The sequence below is a fragment of the Apostichopus japonicus genome, chromosome 23 (assembly GCF_037975245.1).
Source record: "Apostichopus japonicus isolate 1M-3 chromosome 23, ASM3797524v1, whole genome shotgun sequence".
NCBI classification, from domain to species: Eukaryota; Metazoa; Echinodermata; class Holothuroidea; order Aspidochirotida; family Stichopodidae; genus Apostichopus; species Apostichopus japonicus.
This window is the reverse complement of record NC_092583.1, coordinates 13,497,202-13,518,039: the sequence shown is the minus strand read 5'-3', so window position 1 is coordinate 13,518,039 and position 20,838 is coordinate 13,497,202. Positions and strand designations below refer to the sequence as shown.

The following is a 20,838-nucleotide window of genomic DNA, read 5'->3' as shown; positions in this document are numbered from 1 at the left end:
GAAGATATTAATTAGCAGTCCAATCAACATGAATTAGGCAAGGTTTTTCAACGACAGAAATGAGCTATAGCGATTTGAAGTTCGCACGTACGCAACGATATTCACATGGCACAATGTTGTACAGTGCAATGCGATGATGCGAAACTGGAAATGGTATTTTGAGTGATCGATGAGTGAAAATTGAAGTTAGCTTGCTGCAACGGGCCAGGCATTTTTGCCGCGTTGTGTCTTTGATATTCAAACAATTTTGTGGAACTTTATTGGAATTAAAAAAAAAAAACCGGATTTCCGTAAAAATACGGAAGACTTATATCCCTGATGTATGTAGCTATGTACATAGCAATTCAGGACTTCTAGCGACACACTTAAGTCAATGGGGATATTGTTGCGAGCTCAGATTCAAATCTACGGATGCCCATAAGATCATTTTCAATTGTCAATAGGCTCTCCTATTCTTATGAGGCGAATCGCACATGTCATCTACTTATAGGCTGGACGATGGGAGATACCGTATATTATGAAAAGGTTTTTACAAGTTGACCCCTGGTGACCCTAAATGACCTTCGACATCCACCAAAAACGATAGGCTTTTTGTACTTAATGTGGTCAACATACATACTAAAAATGAAATCAATCCAAGCTTTTCTTCTTGAGATATCATGTTTACAAGCTTTTCACTATTTGACCCCTGGTGACCCCAAGTGACCATTGACCTACACCATAAACAATAGGCTTCTTGTACTCAATAAGGTACTCCTATGTACCAAATATGAGAACTGTCCAAGCTTCCCTTCTTGAGATATCGTGTTTACAAGCTGGGCGTCACAAACAAACGCACACCCACACACACACCCTTACACACACGCATGATTGCAAAGGTTACGATTATCATCGAAACCAAAAAATGTATTGAGGTTTTTGGGAGGGAATTTGTAGCATGTTAAGGATTCTGATATCTGAAGGGTACAGAAGCTCTTCAGATATCATGCTTGCAAGGTTTCCACACATTTGATATGCAATGACCTTTGAACTCTACTAAAAGCAACATTTTTGATACTCAGGACAAGAAATCCTCCAATAGAAGTACCAGATATATCAAAGCTTCACTTCTTTAGATTTTAAAGTTGACAAAGTTTGACCCAAATGACAATTGACCTTCTGTGAAAACAATAGGGTTTACCTGATTAATATGAGGCTACCACATATGACAGATGAGATTCATAAAAGATAGCCCCTCTTGATACATAATCAACTATATACTTATTGATTAGAATGAAAATGAGGCTGGTAATGAGTGTGATCTACAAGTTTGACCATCATTTAACCTGTCATGGTTATTTTCAAGTCAAAATTAAATGGCAAGCTACATTACCACTCCAACATAGTAGAATTTCTGAGATAAATACTGAAGTTTCACTTAGAAGAATATAAAAATTAAGATTTTTAATCTCTGAGATACATATTAAATGTGTTAGTTACTGTAGCATTCAGAGTAATATCAACAATGGTATCACGGCAGCAAAGTCATGGATGTTAAAGCATTTACCTGTACAGTTGGAGGGTTCGTCATCCCCTGATTCACAGTCCTCAATATCATCACATATCCAAGAGTTAGGGATGCAAAGCTCGTTGGGACAACGGAATTCACTTTCACTGCATTCTCTGTAACCTGTGTGAATAAATGTTGCATAATCGAGGGACCCGTTATGACGTGGAAATAATTAAGATGCACTTTGTGGAATTTTTTGTGATTTTAACATATAGCATTAGATAGTATAGAAGCCAAACTCTCCAGATATCTTTTTCTCAAAAACAAAGCCAACAGTGTTGTAAACTAGCAAAGCTACATCCAAATCACTAGGTCTAGCTGACAAAGACCAATGGTGCTGGTTCAATATGAGTGTCTACAAAAACAACACATTAAATAAAGCAATATGTAAAGTGAATTTGTGGATCACAGGTATGGCCTTGGGCTATTATATCACCAAGCCCCTTAATTGACCCGGGACCAAAGACTGTAGCATCTCTTCCCCAACTACCATCTGTTTAGGCATAAAATGCAATGAAAACAGTTAGAATACTTACCAAATCCTCCACAAGTAACTTCACTCTCATCGGAGCCGTCATCACAGTGTGTCCTGAAGTCACACACTAACCAATCAGGTAAACAGGTGTGATCATCACATTTAAAAAGACCAGGTCCACAAGTCATTCCACCTGCAGAACAAATATGCACAATTCATGTCCAGATAGGCCCAATGGCTTCAAAATGAGAAAGGCCACCCCTCCACCACCCCTCACCCAAGAAAGAAATGGCCAATAAGGCCAAACATGAACGTAATAAAAATACTTCAATGCCTTATTAAAATATTGAACTATTTTTTGGTTGCTTCTTCATATTAATTTCCGGTATATATACACATCAATTGAAAGCTATAAATGAAGTTTCTACAATGCACACAGTACAACACATATACAAAATGGAAACACAATGCCTGCCTTATTTCTCTCATGGCCATTTATGTGCCCTTAAATTTATGATGAGTGTCCATCAATGCTGTAACATTTTCCACTTCTCACACTGGAAGATTACCACCAACCATTTTCAAAATGATAAAATCAGTAATTTGAAAGGAAGGCGACCTGATTCCAGAAAAAGATTTCCTGAATTTTGTGTTAACATCTATGTGACACTTTTGACATCTTTTAAACCATAATGAATCATTATGATCTCAGTGATCAATTACTCTTGTGCTTTTTTTCACATATTTCAACCTAGATTTTTAGGTTTATATAATCATGTTTTTCAGTTCCAGATATAACTTACTACAATCCTTTTCGTCACTGTTGTCTCTACAGTTGTCAAAGCCATCGCACAGGCCGTATGGAGGTATACATCTGTAGTTGGTTTCGCACTTGAACCAGTCGGACCGACAAGTCTGCATCTCTGGATGAATATTATATCAAATGCAGAAAATATGAAAAACTGAAAATTCACACATTTGAATATAAAACTGCTAAACTTATCAATGTTATTTATTTCACTCACGCACTCACTCACTTACTCAATCAAGCATTCAATCAATTAAATAACAAGCCTATAGTCGAACTAAGAAATAACAAAGAACAGATAAATTGTTGGTATGACAAGCTTATTTACAATTAACCTGCTAACTGATGATAAGAAGTATATAAAAAGAGAAAATTTTATTATCACAAAAACAGAGAAGATTGAAACTCACGACACTGCCTATGTGGTTCATCTGATAGGTCGCCACAATCATTGTCAAGGTCACAGACCCATGTGTCCGGTATGCAGTTACCATTGTCACATTTGAAGTAACCAATATTGCACTCCGCAGTTGCTATAACAAAAGTAAGGGCAAAATATACATTATATTATTGATCCAATTGTCGATTACAAGAAGGACTGCCGGGAAAAAACAACATGAACGAGTTATGAATATTATAGCCTGGTAATAATCAAAATCATAATCAAGAATTATAAATTATGTGCAAACTTCAATCGTTTACTAGACCAGTCAAAGGCTTTATCCTGAAAGTCTGTTTGTTACAGTGAGGGGTATCCAATGATGTGTGACAATTACTAGAGGTATTCAGGGCCAAGTCATGCCCAGGGAGCCAATTATGTCCATGGGACTACTTTTTTTCCATCTTAATTTTTCTGGTATAGAATATAGACGAGAATAACCCTGTTCTCGATCCAATTCTTCCTTAGACCTCCGTATTTCCTGGACCCCTAATTGACCCTTGCCTAGGAACCTCCCCCCCCCCCTTCCGATCACCTCTTATGTCAGGCCTTGCTATATTGCATGTTGCCAAATATATTTCAGAATGAGAGAAATGAGAACACAATGCTATGTATGTATGTAGTTTAGATCCAGGAACTCGCAAAGAAGCCATCATTGGCTTATCAAAGCTGCAAGCTGACCGCAGTCAGTCTCTTAGATTCATATTTAACGTCCACGATTATAAATTGTCAAAGACTCTGTAACTCGACGACATACATTAATCTTGGAGTGATTCGAACTCGGGGCCTTATAAATGAAAGGCAACGGCAATAACCACTGAGCTAACACTCCTGTGCAGCTTTAATTCGAGCACCTTTCTTATGCAGAATAGTTGAGTGTCAGGTGTAGATGTTATTATGTCTGCCTGACAACCATTAGGATCGTTCCCCTGTCTCACCCCACCCATTTTCAACCGAAGACAAACATGGAAAGGTAGTAACTAGCACAATGTTGCACTATTTATAGTTTAAATAAGAATTCCCCAGCTCCCCCAACTACGTGGCAGTCAGTATCAACGACCCAGTATCATGGCCCCACCCCCTCCTTTAAAAATTATGGCTCCCCAGCTGTACTCACTGCAATACTGGCTGTCTTCATCGGAGAAATCTTCACAGTCTCTGAAGGCATCACAAACAAAGATGCTTGGAATACAGGTACCTCCACTGCATCTGAACTCCCAATCATGACAAATAGTCCCATCTGAGAGAATAAACAACAGACTAGTAATATGATTTTTTTGCTATCAATGCACATAACAATTCATTTCCTCAGTAGCTTGAATATCATTCCAATTTCAGACAGAACTCAAAATATTTCACACAAGTTTTTTCATATTTTGCTTTCCACTTATGTGAAAAATTACTAACTTTAAAGTGTAAAGCTGGGAAGTTTTGGTGACCAAAAATATTCAACCTGAAAACTAACAGGTTTAATGATTTCTTTGAATACATTTTATATGAGAAAATTTGAAATATCACAGCATAAAACACTGTAAAGTTCACCACTTGTTGATGGCAAGGTTAATTTGGAGTATGTTCTGTTCATTGCTGTTATTGCTCAAATGGATGGTAGAGGCTGTGTATCAGATAGAAGAATGGAAACTGTACTGGACATTTTATAACTCTGCATCCACCGACTGGGAAACTACATAGGAATGTCTGACAAAAATGATGGACTCACTACACTGACTTTCATCGCTGTTGTCAGAACACTCTGAAACTCCATTACAGAGTTGAAATGGTGAGAGGCACATGGAGTCTCCCGCGCAGGTGAAAAAACCACGACCACAGTATGGTACAGCTGTGAAGGGGAAAATATGGATGAAAAACTGAATTGTTTATGAAAGTAATGTCTGATCATCGCATAGAAATAGTCTCACCATTTATTAGTTGCCATGGTCACTTAAGTAATATGCTATGTAAACATTGCTCTTAACATATCAGCTCTGTCCAGCAGCAAAATGCCATGCTGCAACAAAGATCAATAAATAGAAATAACATCATCATTCTCCCCTTGTCAGTTGTGTTAAATAGCAAAACTGCCAAATCAACTAAGGTCATTTAATAGAAACAGGATTGTTGTATGTTAATTTCACTGGAAAAGTGATCTGCTGAATAAGCAAAAAGGCCATAGCAACTGGCAATATCAAATAGACAAAACATTGCAATCACCACACACCAATGATCTGTTCAAAAGCAAAAAGTTGCCATGGCAACAAAACCCTTTAAGCAGCATTATCGTAAAAAATTGTAAATTCTATTGACAAGTAGAATGTACATGGTAACTATTAAGTTACGACCATCAAATAAGAAACGGTCATTGTGACTTGTTTATCCAGCATTTTTGAAAACTAAAGATCCAAGATAAAAAATAAATATCCAGCAGTATGAACGATAAACATTGTCCTATCACATGCAATGTCTCTGTATACTGTGGGTAAATGTTATGAAAAGTAACATCTCATGAAATGCTCTCTTCTACCCAACATATGAAATGCTAACACAATACTGTATATCATTTGCACTTTAAAGTCCCATGAAATTTCATAAGAAAATATATGCCACATCTTCAGTTGTGGGTTAAGTTTACTTACAGCAGCCTTCATGTTCGTCCGAGGAGTCTGCACAATCTACTGTACCATCACATTCAAAATAAGACGGAATGCACTTGGTATGGTCTTCACATGTAAACTGATAAGCCCCACAATTTGGTGAACACAATAGTCCATCAAAGTTGAGATCAAATCCATCCGGGCAGGCACACGAATAACCTCCTCCTTCTGACAGGAGACACAGGTGACTGCAGCCACCATTGTTCCCAGCACAAGGGTTGGGAATATCTGCAGAGGAGAAATGTAGTTAATCGTCGATATAGAGCAACTAGATATCAGCACTATGCACACCGTGTAGTTGCAAGGCTGCTTTCTTGCAGTAATGTCATAAAAAGTCTTACCTCCTTATAATAAGGCTCTATGTCATACAGAACAGCTGCAGCAGCTAAAAAGATCCCCTCGTTGTAATTAAGGCTGAATCAATATGTATCAAATTGAGATTTCATGCTATGCAGCCTGGCTGAAGGAAGCTGCAGCCCCCTCAGCATCCACAGTGTTTATAGTATAAACACTACAATTGGTTTCAAAAGTTTCACAAATTTATTCTGAATACATCCTCCAAAGTTCTCTGTTACTTGTTTGTAATGCTTTTCAATTTTTTTTTTATGTTTGCAGATTTGTTGTTACAGAAATCTCCATCATCTAAAGAGGGCAGATAATACCGGGGAGGGGTTAGTGTGGGCTTATAGGGGGGACTTGGTGGATGCATTGTTTGACATGGGATGGGGTGTTGAAAGGGGGCTAACCTTTACCCTTTTTAGGTTCAGATTTTCCTGATTCTCTCACTTTCTTCTCCCAACTGATTCTTATCACTAATTTTTTCTCAAAGATTGTTTTTCATCAGAAACCCACAAGTGAACTTCCTGCTCATCTTTCTTGATTTGATGCTCTCTATTGGTTGATTAAACGACCCCTTGTCTCCTTCAACCAATGGAACCAATCATAATGAGAAGCAGCTGCCCTGCAAGGTGCCAAGCCAACTATAAAACTAGCTAATGAAGATGTACATGTGTTGAATTTAAACTGCAGTAAGTAAAACGCTGACATCCCATCACAACATAAATCAACTGCAGTAAGTAAAACGCTTTCAAAGAGGCACTATAATATTTGAAAAGATGGTATTAAACTTTTTCCAAGTTTTCCTCTTCAATATCACAGTTTATAACCCCTCCCCCCACTCCTGCAAAAAGATTGATTATTTCTGCACTTACCAAGACGCTGTACCAATGAGTGATAAACGTGCACATCGTAAGGTCTGTGACGATCCAACTGGACCAGTTTGGTTCTGTTTTCACCGGTGAATTTATGAGAACGGAAGACGGTCATTTCGCTCCATTCCGTCCAATAAATAAACTCCTCAAAGACGGTGACGGCAAATGGTCTAAAGTAAGTCTCCCCCTCTTGAGATGGAATTATATGAAAGTTTTCACCGTCAAAGTCAGAGTAACTGCAAAAGAAATCAAAGTTTGTCATAAATCATTCTAGTTTTGCTATTTGACCTACCTACATTGGACTCCATTATTTACCCTTAGGTTGTGATAATTTAACTTAATTTTTACTTAATTTTTTACTGTTGTGAGCGATCGTGTCATGTTAGGAAATTCTCCAAAAAAAAACACCCGCATGCATGCTCTATAAACATCAACAGTGCTCCACATAGGCAGAGATGCCAACCTCTTGACACAAAAAAACAGACTGAATATCCTAAAAAAATCAGATTTTGGAGCGAAAAATCAGATTTTCACGAAAACTCAACACTAACACTGGCCCGTTGGCCCCGGGCCAGTAAAATGTCAGAAAACTGTTTTACTGGCAAGACTGGCAAGTAAAATGTTTGCTTTTTCATTAACATTTAATGAGAAAATTGTAAAGCTGCCGATTCCGCATATTTCCCGCCCACGTAGGCGCGTTGTTCAACTTTGTTGGGGTTTGGGGGGTTACTTGTACATGTTTCTATGCGATTCCGCTTCCTTAAAAATGTTTTATCCATACCCAATGTAATCAAGGTGAGCATCGACCCAGAAGAGTTTGTTACTGACGTAATCGATACTCAATCCGAAAGGAAATATGATCTTCTCTCCGTGAATTTCAATGGTCTCTCCTTTACCATCCATGCCTTTGCGCCCGATGTAAGGATCGAGTCCAAAGTCTGTCCAGAAGACGTACCTGCGATCAGAAGAATAATCCCCAAAAAGAGTAAATCCTCCCCCTCTCAGATAATGTCAAGCTGATATTAGTTATCATGGCTACAGAGTGTGAAAGAGAATTTCTACTACTAACCCTTCCCGAGGATCCACCACCAAACCACGTGGCTGGAAGAGTCCTTCATGTAGTAAGGTTTTACGTAGACTGCCATCCAGCTCAGCAACTTCCATGACGTCTTTAACACGATCAACCCAGTAGACCTTTCTGTTCATCAACAAAACAAACATAGAGTGAAGAGTTAAAAGAGATTTACACCCCAATAGACAACATAGCTCATTTTTGTCCCCCTCCCAAGGAAATCTGGGGCAAATGTTTGCCAATCTAGGTGACATCAATAGTCCTCATATCTCCCACTCTGGAAGTCGACCAGTTACAGTTAGTTATATGATTCTTTTCTCCCTGCTGACCACTAGATCATATCTCCAGCTACATCTGCTTGGATCTATTGTGTGGAATCAATGAGGTTTACATAAATTGTGAAGCTTACTTGTGCAACTCACAAAGGCCTTGTTGACACTTAAAAAAGCATACGTACTTCAAGTCAGCAAGGGAGATTAATTCCCTTAGTGTGAACACTCGCGTACTCATACTCCCAAGTCCGCTGGCATTCTTAAGGATAATCCTCCTTTCAGGGTTTTTTCATTCCCTCTTGTGTTCTTAATAAATGTAATGTGAACGGTCGCAGACTTGTGGTGGTTCAGTTATAATATCCAGTATATCCAGTTGAAATTTGGTGGGCATGTTTGAACGTGCAGTAGGTATATGTCACAGATCAGTGAGGCATACCTACATAGTGTTTGTTTGTACAATTATCAGACTGTTGCCTTTCTTAACAGAAACACCTAACGATGTACGTGAACCAATTTCAATGTTCTTTGCTTGTGAGACTAAACCAAACTGAAAGAGTCCACTTATATCTAATGAACTATAATTAATTGTATGCCAAACTCCCAGGTTCTGAAGAGGCCAAAATCAGTAATTTTATGTTTATTTCGAAATGGATGCTTTTGGAACCCGTTGCTACGGCAGTTACTAAAAGGCTAAAGACATTACGTATGGTCTAGCCTATAATGAAGTTATATCAGCCTACCCATACACCTTACAAGGTCTTTAGGCCTTAATGCAGTAAATTATAAATACCTTCACAGCTTGTTTTGTCATCTATTACTGAGGAACTTCTTCATAATCGAGTTCTTTATTATAAGTATTTATTATTGTTGTTGTTGTTGGTAAGAAACAGTTACCTGCCGACCCAATCGATTGCTAATCCTTCACCATCTGTAACAAAGTCATTGATGATGACCTCCTGGTTAGATCCATCTAGGTTCATTTTGTAGATCACCTCTGCCGTAACATCCAACACATACAGTTTCTCCTCTACGATATCTACATCAAACGCGACAGCCAATTGAAACCCATCTTCCACTAGAGTGTACTCCGATCCATCCAAAGCCAACTTCCGGATGTAATGTCGGTTTGTAAAGTAAAGGTAAGGTACCTCGGCTGAAGAAGTCAATCAAAGTTGAAAACTAGTATCCCGACAACGAACAATAATGACTGAAGATCGGCTCAAAAAGCTTTCCCAAAATGGTTGAATCAATTACTTCAGAGTTTCCAAGTTTGCACCCCCACCCCCTACATATATATATATATGTATAAAATAAATGTGAAATGGAAATAAACAAATCAGAAATTGCTTTCAGCAGAGTTGACTGGACTAAAGTTTTATCGTTTTATCACTGAGATGATATTTTACAGTTTACTTCAAATATTTTGCTTTTCTTTTTATGTCCAGCGAATCTTACTTGTGTCACGTTTGCATTCAGCAGTGGTTTCCACTCTGGTATACCCTTCAGCACACTTGCATTGATGCGATCCAGGCAAATTTTCACAAACGTAATCACAGATCCAGGGTGTTACTTGGCATTCATCAATATCTGTTGATAAACGGTGCAAAAACTTTTGAGGGTTCAGAGAAGACATCTTTATTCCAATTCTGACACTATACTTAAAACTACTCAAGAATCCATTTGAACTAACAGCTCCTAAAGTTTGATAGATTTATTTAATTCTTTTTCAAGAATTGAACAATAGTAATAATAATAATAATAATAAATAAAGACACTGTCTGAAATATTTTATGGGGATATTTACCAGAGCAGTTTCATACACTGAGGTTGCTCAACTGATAAAAATGTCATCTTTACAAGGGTATTACAAAGCCAGCCTCACTGATGGTAACTAACCCAGCCCCAAAGTTAGCTAACCTGCAGGCCATTCTTACCCTTATCATGTGACTTGGGCAGGAAGACAATGATGCTTGTACTTTCTGATATGATTTGTTTTGCTTTCTCATCTCCAACCAAGTTTGAAATTTTTTCACCCTGTATTCCTTAAGTTTCTTTCTTTGATATCTTTTGTTTTGATATCTTCTCTATTATCCATCCTCCTGCTCCTTCCCAGACTATTCAGTGTTATATTTCAGTAGAGGAGTTTTGCAGTTCTTATTTTCATTTTCTGAGACATTTTCTTCCCTATTACATAAGGTTTGTCAAGAGTAGGCTCTCTTATGCTCTGGGCTTGTTGTCGTTGCAACCTTCCTGCCGGGATGGTTTGTTGCCCAGGTTAATTCACGAGGACCCTTATTGTCTCAGAGGCACATGAACTGGGTTCAGGGCATTTAATCCCACTAATGATCTGCTAAAATAATGAGAAGAATAGAGGTACCTTCCAAAGTAATTGTTCCTTTCACATATAGTTTTAGTGATTGAAAAGACAGAGAAAAACAGAATAGGAAATATCTGAAAACAGATTTATCCCTCACAAGCAGGGCTCTGCCTCCCAGCAAATGACAGCATACCGCCAATTCAGAAATACCCTCCTATGCCCCTGTGTCTTAGAGTAATTAGCACATACATTCCTAAGAATGACGAAAGAAATACAAACCTGCACATGTAATGCCATTATCATCCAATTGGAAACCATCACGGCACATACACTTGAAGCTGGTGACTGTGTCAACACAGATATGTTCACACTGGTTGCTTCCGATCTCTGCACATTCATCTCGCTCTGAAAGAAAAGAAGCCACAGATTTTCATTTCAAAATATAGACTTTTGTGTTAAGTCCTTTTGTTGCTTTGATTCCTACAATAAACCAAAATTGTAATGAGTTGACATAGCCGATTTATGAGTTTTCATAGACGTGTAATGAGTTTACGTAGATTTGTTATGAGTTTACATAGACGTGTAATGAGTTGACATAGCCGTTGTGAGGTTTCATAGACGTGTTATGAGTTTATGTAGACGTGTAATGAGTTGACATAGCCGTTTTGAGTTTTCATAGACGTGTTATGAGTTTATGTAGACGTGTAATTAGTTGACATAGGCAATTTATGAGTTTACAGAGACGTGTAATGAGTTTGCATAGACATGTTAAAGAGTTCATATGAGTTCATGCATAATAAAGTGGCACGAAAGGCTTGCCATACATATTCATTATTCAACATCATGCATTTGAATAACAACAATGTATAGTGACTTTTGAGGGGCCGATTAGGACATATATCGCTACTGGCTCAGTGAAACTAGCATCTTCTGCAATCAAGCAAGAGGAAATTGGTACCCTTATGGTGTCACCCTGTTGGTGCCTCAGACCCTGCAGTGCACCAATTTTGATCAGGTAAGTTGGTAGGCCAATCCAAGCCATGGTGACTACTGACAAATATAAACAGAAACCTGTTTCAGGACAAACTCTGCTTCTGTATCATTTTGCCATTTGCATATTGCTCCTGAACGAACCGAGATATGGGAATACCAGAAGTGAATCACTGTAGATTGCTTTATATGTCATACAGTAATAACAATCTAGACCCTCGCAATCTAGGTGCTGTTTGTGGGCAATGGTGAGGGGGGGTGCAGGAAATGTGAGTAAGTTTCAGTCATGGTATTGAAACTTAAAAACAGACATTGGCAAAAAGAATCAAATAATTAATTTTTATACCACAATTCATCTCATCGGAACCATCAAAGCAATCCTCCACTCCATCACAAGCAAAGGTGCTGTTGATGCAATCTTCGTTGAGACAAATAAATTCATCGGGGGCACAAGTAGTAGCCTGAGGAGCTGGTATTGCAAAATCAGAAAAGTCAAGTCATGATTGGATAGAATGAAATTACACTGTAACTAGTTCAATGAATTTGGAGAACAAATTTTCCAATGCTAATATAATACCAATCTAAAATGCCCTGGCAGTGTATCTATGATCTAAGTATATAATACAACTAAACTGCCTTGAAAACTTCTTCAAAAACACTATACTACTCTCTTTCTTTTAAGTTTGGTTCAAAATAAGTGTATCCTTTGTATATAGAGTAGCACTGTATCGCCTGGAAGACGTACCGCAGAGTTCGTCACTTTCGTCTGAATAGTCTCTGCAATCGTCATCACCGTCACACTGGAAGAAGGTCCAAATACATCGACCGTTATGGCAGGTGAACTGGTTCTCATTGCAACCCGGATATATGCAGGCAGCATCTATGGACCAGCCATAATGAGAGCAAACAGAATGCTGTAAACATTCATCATTCATTAATACAAATCTGCTTTGTACTTGTACATGGATAACAATTAAAAATTCAGCTGTTAGCAACTACACATAGGTTATTGTGTATTAAATTTCCCTTCTTGCTGGAAAAAAATACTGACGCTAACAAAATGCCCCTTCAAATAGATTTCATCTCCCTTTAAAAGTTGAACCCCACAATTCCTCTATCTGACCATCCCCCCCCCACCCCTAATCCCTCTCAATGATTCAAATCACTCTATAGTCCTACACCAATCTTTATCCTCTCCTACTTTAAGTACTATCCCTCTTACTACACCTTATTGAGATCTCTCCATTTTTACCCATTACCCTTCACTCTTTTTCACTCGAATTGCTCTACTTTACCCCAAATCTTCACTCCTCTAGCTGTCTCCTTAAATTTCCATTCCTCTACCTACCATTAATTCCCATCACTCTTGTGTCATACCCCAATCACTATAATGTATCCATGAAATTGAATGTGCTGTTGTAACAAAAGCAAAACAGAACTAACGGGAGCCTTCGTCGGAGCCATCGCCACAGTCGTTGTCATGGTCGCACACATATATTAATGGTATGCAAAGAAGATTTTCACACTGGTATTCATCTTGTTCACATTCTGGTTTAGCTATTAAGAATTAAAAAACAAAAACAAAAAAAATCAATAAAAGCATGATCCAGACTTCAACATAATCCTTTGATATGCATTTATCACTTTCGATTTCAGTATTAAATTCTTACGCTCACTCACATTGCTGCATTTACACTTAATGACCATCAGAATTTCCTGCTTAATACTATGTTTTGATATTGATCCAACTGTGAATAGTAGTTCTTGCATACTCTCCAACTATTCTAAAGTTAACCTTGGCCATGCTTGAATCTCTACTAGATGAGAGTAAAAGTATCAAGGTAGCCATAGATAGGTCAGGATGGATATTTTTAAGATATATGCAGTACAGATTTTAGACTGATTCTAATTGTTTCAAAATGAATACCACCTTGGTTCATTTTATTCTTCCATGTTTCTTGTTCTCTTTTCACGATTGGATGAATTATCCGTCGTTCAACTGCGCCATTCTTTTCCTCCATCCTAGCCATATTTACCTCATCGCAATTCATTTGCTATGTTCTACATTGGCTGAGCATTCATGGTAAAAATGTTAAGTCAAGCCCATAATAGACAGCTACTATTTGCTGCAATTTACACAAGCGGTTTTTCTAGTCGACAGACCCAATCCCGCCCTCCTGGAATTTCACCAAAGAGGAAAGCCTTCCTAACATATTGAAAAGATATAAAACTTACGACAGTCCTCTCCTTCATCCTCTGCAGTTTCACAGTCGCTTACCCCATCACAGACGTACTCGTGAGGAATGCAACGCCCTACACCACGTTTTCCAGTATCACATTCATAGTAATCTCCAATGCAGGGAGTAGGTGAACCTGCCAAATTAAGAGATCAAACAAATCATTCTTTAGCAAGATTCAAGTTCAATAAGTGAATTGTAGACAAGTCTTCCCTTTCAGCCATTTACGTTGGTGTAGAACAGAACCGGTATTTTCGGCATTGTAGATATTGACCGAGGGTTCCCAAGCACTAGCGGTGGGGAGAGGGAAGATTGCTAGCAGATTCATAGCCCCCCCAATAATTTTCCACAGTAATAATTTTTATGCCGGCACCACTAATCAATATACTGATCTGGATCTTCCCCCTCCCTCTCCCATCCCTCCCCTCTCCCATCCCTCCCCCTCCCATCCCTCCCCCAGCACATAAGCCTGACACTAGTATTGGGGTCTCTGTGTTTTGGGATTGATATTGTCATGTGGAATGCTATTCTACTTCTATTATAGCTGAATAACAACGGAGGTGTGTGGCCTCGACTATACCCACAAGTGAGGGGTATGCCAAGTTTTGTCCAATTTTCTTAACACTTAATGGCATGCCAAGAAATTTGGGCCAAGTGATTCAAGGGTGCAGTGGTTAAACAGAAGATTCTCATAAAACTTAAAATGTACTGAATTTCTAAACCATATCAAACATCTTAACACCAACTTAGAGTTCTCCTTCAGCTGGATGTCTTTTTGCAATTATCAACCTACAATTATCAACCTGCAATTATCAACCTGTTTCGGTGATGACCGTGAAAATAAATTTAGCATCAAAGTTAACACATGAAATAGAATTAATGATCAGTATATTAGGTAGGTAAAAAAAAAAAAAAAGGTTTAAAAAAAAAAAAATTGCCACAGCTGTTAAAGCAAAATGGACGAAATTTTAAATTTATTTTGAATAGAAACAAACTGTTGTGAGCAAATTTTTGGAGCAAGTGCAACAAACTATGAACAATTGCATTTCATGACGATGTATTTATTTTATGGTAGGGGTGAGACAATGTTCTAAACCTGTCAAGCTGCATTCCTTCCTATTTCAACAATCCTATTAACAACAGATTACAGATTACAACAGATTGTATCTTGGCATCAATTTTACTAACTTGCCAAATATTACTCCAAAAAAAACAAAGACAAATTGCTACTTTTTCTTTATCGAATGAAATTGATATGTACAGTTTCGTTGCCCACAATCTTTTTTCCCTACAAATTAATATTTATCAACTTAATAAAAATGAAAAAATGAAATAGATCAAAACTCTAGATCTTTCCTTAATCCAATATTTGAAATCAAACCTGAGAATAAATCAAGCTGAACAATTTGATTTACAATGTGATTTCCTCTAGAATAGCATTGAAAACAAAATGGCTCCAAACCAACTCTTAAAGCTTCAACTGAAATCTTTGAACTTAAAAGTTCCAGTTGAAAACATTTCTTTACATAAAGAAAGGTGTTAAAGTTTAAAATTTACCACAATTCAGGTCATCTCTCTCATCCGAACCATCTCCGCAATCATTGTCTAGATCGCAAATCCAGTTTTGAGGAATGCAGAGACCATTATCACACTGGAAGTAGTTTGGAAGGCAAGTTGCATTTGTGTGTTCTAAAACAAAAATAAAATCCGTAGATGGAATACCCCCATCATTTGCAGTCACACTAAATTACACCACACTGAAGTCTCATAGTTTTATAAGTTAAATAAGTTTGGCCCAACTTTTACCTAACCTCTGGCAGGAGGAATATTAGAGATGACATAATAATGAATTTGGTGATGGGGGGTGAGGGGGTAGCCTCACATAGACAAACGTATATATCATTTGCCCTTTCATAAATGTTACCCCTGTAACTAATGGCAGGTTCAATAATGAGGGACACTTCAGTGTATATGCATGCTACTGAGTATCTCCAAGTTTTAAAACATATATATTCACATCTTCAATTATAATCAACACTGACCCGATTAAACCACAATTGGAGGGCTTGTACAGACCCATTTTCAGAATCCTAAAGAAAAATTAAAAAAAGAAATTACTTGTACATTATGGAAAGAGCTCCTTCTATCTAGGTCATATCTTACTTTTGCCTAAAGAGTTAGTACATGAGGGAGCCTAGTGGGGGTGGGGGCTCTATACTAGTTATAGAATATTGCAACATCTTGTGGCCGATGCAAGTGCACTACATGTGGATCCATTTTTGTAGCTACCAGGACCTATCAATGACTTTTTGTGCCATTCCTATCACTGGCATATATCTTACCACATGATAGAGGTTCATCAGTTCCATCTGTGCAATCAACAATACCATCACAATGCCATCCTGGTGGCAGACAGGAGCCAGTTCCACATTGGAAATCAAATGGTCCGCAGGTAAGCGCATCTGGAATGTTAACATGAGCAAGATATGGCATCACTATTCATCAAGATTAATTGATACAAATTATGCAACAAAAATATACACTGTCCTGCTGGACAAACTAAATTGTCCTGATTTTCTAAAGGTCTTTCTAATCGACGTTCAAAGATATCAATATGTAAATATATGGCAGGCAAACTTAAAAAGGGCGCAAAAAGAAATAAAATATAAAACTTCTGATTACCTTAGATTACAATGCTTAATTATCTGCTTCAATACACTCTTCCCTGCCTATAGCAAAACCACCTGGTTTTTGGCCAAAACAGGAGGAGATTGAAAATCTACCCCAGTTTGTAATGCTAGCCATACTGAATTCCTCTGCACAAATTCATGGTTAAACACACAGTGTACTACTTCAGTGGTCAAGCCAAATTTGTCTTCACACAGGAAAGTAGTGCAGGCCATTAGAGCACTTGCCATGGTTACAATCATACAATGGCTGGTGAATTAGGTGTCCTCAAGGATGAATCCTAATGGCAGTTCTTGGGGTTGTTTATGCTATCAAGTAACAAAATAATGCTCGAGTGAATTTGAGGGAGGCTGTTTTTCTATAGGCAGGCTTGACTGTCATGTTGATTGACTATAAAGCCGCTGTCACATTTTCTAATTGAGTGGAAAACCCAGAACCAATGAACTGTTCAGAAAACACCTACTGCAGTATTCTTCATCCTCATCTGAGCCATCTCCACAGTCATTCTCCCCATCGCAGTGGTACAGAGATGGGATGCATAAATTATTGTCAGGGCAACGCTGGTATACAAAGCCAAAGAACACAGGACACGGTTCAGGGGTGATACCAGCTGGAAGTAATAGGGAAAATAATCAGTGTATTTGTTCTCTTGTAGAGGATAAATTCTTTCACTTCAAAATAAAGCTTCATCCATGTCATAAAGTGTTTATAAATCTCTTGAGTTAGAAAACTTCCAGTGATTCAAGTATAAGACTCAAAAGTCGGTCATGTTGTCTGCAATGGGGTTGTCAGTTCATCCCACCTAGTAGTACATGTACTGTTGCCACAGTTACAGGCACTGTGTCGAAAAGAAAAGCTGCAGCAAGCAAGGGTGAATCAACATCAAATCAAACTACATTATGAAACATTTTCCCTGAAAGGTAATAAGGACGGTATTTAAGACCTTAGTATGCACAGATCTCCAGACATGTGATGTGTGACCGATTAATTCACTTTGGCTTTTGCTTTAAATAAACGTTTCTGTATGCTGCCATAATAGTAAGTTACCAAATCTGGGATCCGTGTTAAAGTCATTGCTGACTTGGCAATCTGCAGTCTCCCTCACAATTTTGCAAGGTCAGTATTAGGGTTACTCCATGGTTTTTTCCTTTCAGGAAACCAAAAAGGGATTATCTTGGCAGACCAGTCATACCCATGGTAAATGAAACTAGTGCCTACTGTGTAAAACTGCACAGCACAAAATTATGACATTCTATGCAGCTTGGCTGCAGGATGCTGCAGCCACTTCAGCATCCTACCTTTGACACAGTGCCTTACCCCTAAAAAGTATGTAATTCTTTGTGAAAAACAGAGTTTTAGTTTATCTGAGCTATGCTTTTTCTGTAAACATAGAGAAGAACAGAAACATGATAAAGCAAACAATTTTGCATTAACTCTTTGAAAAAAGGATGTCTCTTTGTTTACCCACATTATCTAGAATCACAGCCGGTACTCAGATACACAAATAAACTATGACAGTTGACCACAGCAACTCTAACATTGCAGTTGTGAGACAAAAGAAGTTCTTGGTACTGAAATGGACAATCTGGTACCGAAGAGACCAATTTGTTTCTGTAACTGCAAGGTTCCAATGGTCTAGTTGACTGAGTATCACATTACACAGTGTTTAAAGCTGAGAAGACAATGCCTGTGTATACAAATATGTTGAATCTTACAGTAAAAATACAGTCAAATTTTGAATTAGTTGTACAGACAGAGGTTAATTTTGTGATATTGTTAACGAATCCCTTACATTCAAATTGTGTTTTGGAACTACACGATCAACAAGACTATGTGGTTTCAACAGATAATGATGTTTCAAAGTATCATACAAATGTACTATGTTGTCCCACTGTGGATAAAGTAAAAGAAAAGCATTTTGCCAAGGTTCATTTTAAACCACCAAGGTGAAGCAAAAGCATTAGGATCTTCCCTGCCTTAGCAAATATCACCAGAGACCCCTGTTTTTGGCCAAACACAGAGGAGTTTGAATATCTACCCCAGTTTGTAATGCTAGCCAAACTGAACACTCCTCTGCACAAATTCATGGTTAAACACACAGTGTACTACTTCAGTGGTCAAGCCAAATTTGTCTTCACACAGGAAAGTAGTGCTGGCCATTAGAGCACTGGTCACAATCATACAATGGCTGGTCAATTAATTAGATGCGCTCAAGGATGAATCCTAATGGGGGAAGTTTATGCTATCAAGTAACAAATAATTAATGCTCAAGTGAATTTGAGGATTGTTTTTCAATAGGCAGGCTTGACGGTCATGAGTGCATCTTTCTTTACATGGGCCCAAAATGATCTAGCGATTCAAACAGTGTCACATCACAGTGATATAGCTGACAACTTTACAGGTATAAGACATATTTTGACAAAACAGCAAATTGAACATTATTGTGGGACAAGTTAGAAAGGTCTAGTTGGACCTTCAAACTTTTATTTGACACAGGTTAAATGTGCCTATTTGATTTGATATCCTAATACCGTGCGGCCTAACTCATTACAATTAGTTCCTGTATCTATCCATAAGCTTTATTTGGGTGTGCTTACTGCAGTTTATTTCATCACTGACATCAAAGCAGTCCTGGAAGCCATCACAAATGCCACTGACATCAATACACTGAGAGTTAGCACACTCAAAGGTTCCTTCTGGACACTCCGGATAAGCTAAGCCAAAAAAAGACAGAATATAGATAGACAGACAGACAGATAGTTTATAAGTTAGATTCTTCATTAAATCTAAATACCAGGTTTTGCTAATAAATACTTGTTATTGATTGATTGATATTAACTGATTGATTGATTTATTATGTAGATCTTTTTAACCCTTCAAATACTGTACCAGTATGGCATACTGTGCATTTAGATTTTTTTTTTAATTCATAGAATGAGGTCGATTTTCTTGCCATACTGGAAAACTTGTAGCTTGCCACCCACCCATACATACATGAGGGGGAACAAACCAGGCCTGAGTATGTGTTTTCAATAAGGGGACCCCAAGCTTTTTATAGCTTAGGGTCTCACCAAGTCTAAAAAACTAATCACTATGATTTTTTACATTGTAAGGGAGAGAAAACAATATGATAAAAGCTTACGGCAATTCAAGTGTTCATCACTCCCATCCCTGCAGTCATTTTCAAAATCGCACTCATAAACGTCAGGAATGCAACGGGTGTTATGACAACTGAATTCGTCTTCCTCGCAGACATGGTCATCTACCAAAGAAAAGACAAACTTGCATCCTGAACATGCCATTTCTAGGAGCATGCTGAGATTTCTGATCTTTCAATGATGGAAAATGTGATTGATCATGCAAACAAATAGTTGGCTCAAAGACAGTGAGGAGTTTTCTCCTTGTATTGTATTATATTTTTGGAAGCAGAATTGAAATGACAGAATAAGTTATGATACTTACAACAAAGAGGATATTCTTCGTCCGAGTTATCTCCGCAATCATTATCTAGGTCACACATCCAGGAGTCAGGTATACAATTACCATTTCCGCAGGTGAAAGTATTCCCTGTACAGCTGGTATCAGGAACTACATTGTTAAAGAATAAACAGGAAAAAGTTTAAATAGAAATCAGCAGGGGTGAAGTTGACAGCTATGATGCCCTTGGCTCTACATCTTTGTATTTCACTTTTCTTTCATAGTAGGAAAACAAAAAAGTTAACAAGTTTTGTTGTTGTTGTCTAAACCTGACCATATGCTAGTCATTGAAGCAATCTTTTTTCATGTTCTCTTCATAATTAACTTCCAAAATTTATTATTTGCACAACTGGCTCAACACAGTTTGGTACCATTTGGTTGGCATGTTAATACGCACTATATCTTTGCATGATTCATTTCTCCACAGTAAGATGGTTCCTAGCGTTCAGTAATAATAATGCTGTGACAGTTAGAAATGCATACAATGCAGTGGCTTGATGACCAAATTATTAAAAGCTTAGTTTGCACAGCCTGGAAAATGCTTCTTCCTTTTTAACATTGATAGCTCAGGGTAGCTTTTTTTCTGGGACTGATGTAATAGGAAACCTTTTGTTCTTATCATATTTTTTTCTATCAAATTTGCATCAAATTT

General features: G+C 37.9%; 1 protein-coding gene across 5 annotated transcripts in view; it reads right to left on the bottom strand.

The window, feature by feature from the left end:
* Nucleotides 1–20,838, bottom strand: part of LOC139965096 (low-density lipoprotein receptor-related protein 2-like) — a 116,805-nt gene that overhangs the window by 38,568 nt on the left and 57,399 nt on the right. For all 5 annotated transcript variants that reach the window (XM_071967324.1, XM_071967325.1, XM_071967321.1 and 2 more), the window contains 23 exons: nt 20,172–20,297; nt 19,852–19,971; nt 19,307–19,423; nt 17,173–17,319; nt 16,364–16,483; nt 15,579–15,710; nt 14,020–14,157; nt 13,228–13,341; nt 12,530–12,664; nt 12,131–12,253; nt 11,074–11,199; nt 9,933–10,064; nt 9,372–9,630; nt 8,203–8,331; nt 7,915–8,088; nt 7,134–7,369; nt 5,905–6,150; nt 4,992–5,111; nt 4,389–4,511; nt 3,243–3,365; nt 2,828–2,947; nt 2,086–2,217; nt 1,547–1,669 (listed from right to left, as the gene is read on the bottom strand). In XM_071967324.1, coding sequence (XP_071823425.1) covers nt 1,547–1,669; nt 2,086–2,217; nt 2,828–2,947; nt 3,243–3,365; nt 4,389–4,511; nt 4,992–5,111; nt 5,905–6,150; nt 7,134–7,369; nt 7,915–8,088; nt 8,203–8,331; nt 9,372–9,630; nt 9,933–10,064; nt 11,074–11,199; nt 12,131–12,253; nt 12,530–12,664; nt 13,228–13,341; nt 14,020–14,157; nt 15,579–15,710; nt 16,364–16,483; nt 17,173–17,319; nt 19,307–19,423; nt 19,852–19,971; nt 20,172–20,297 — 3,315 coding nt within the window. The remainder of the gene's footprint in view (nt 1–1,546; nt 1,670–2,085; nt 2,218–2,827; nt 2,948–3,242; nt 3,366–4,388; nt 4,512–4,991; nt 5,112–5,904; nt 6,151–7,133; nt 7,370–7,914; nt 8,089–8,202; nt 8,332–9,371; nt 9,631–9,932; nt 10,065–11,073; nt 11,200–12,130; nt 12,254–12,529; nt 12,665–13,227; nt 13,342–14,019; nt 14,158–15,578; nt 15,711–16,363; nt 16,484–17,172; nt 17,320–19,306; nt 19,424–19,851; nt 19,972–20,171; nt 20,298–20,838) is intronic.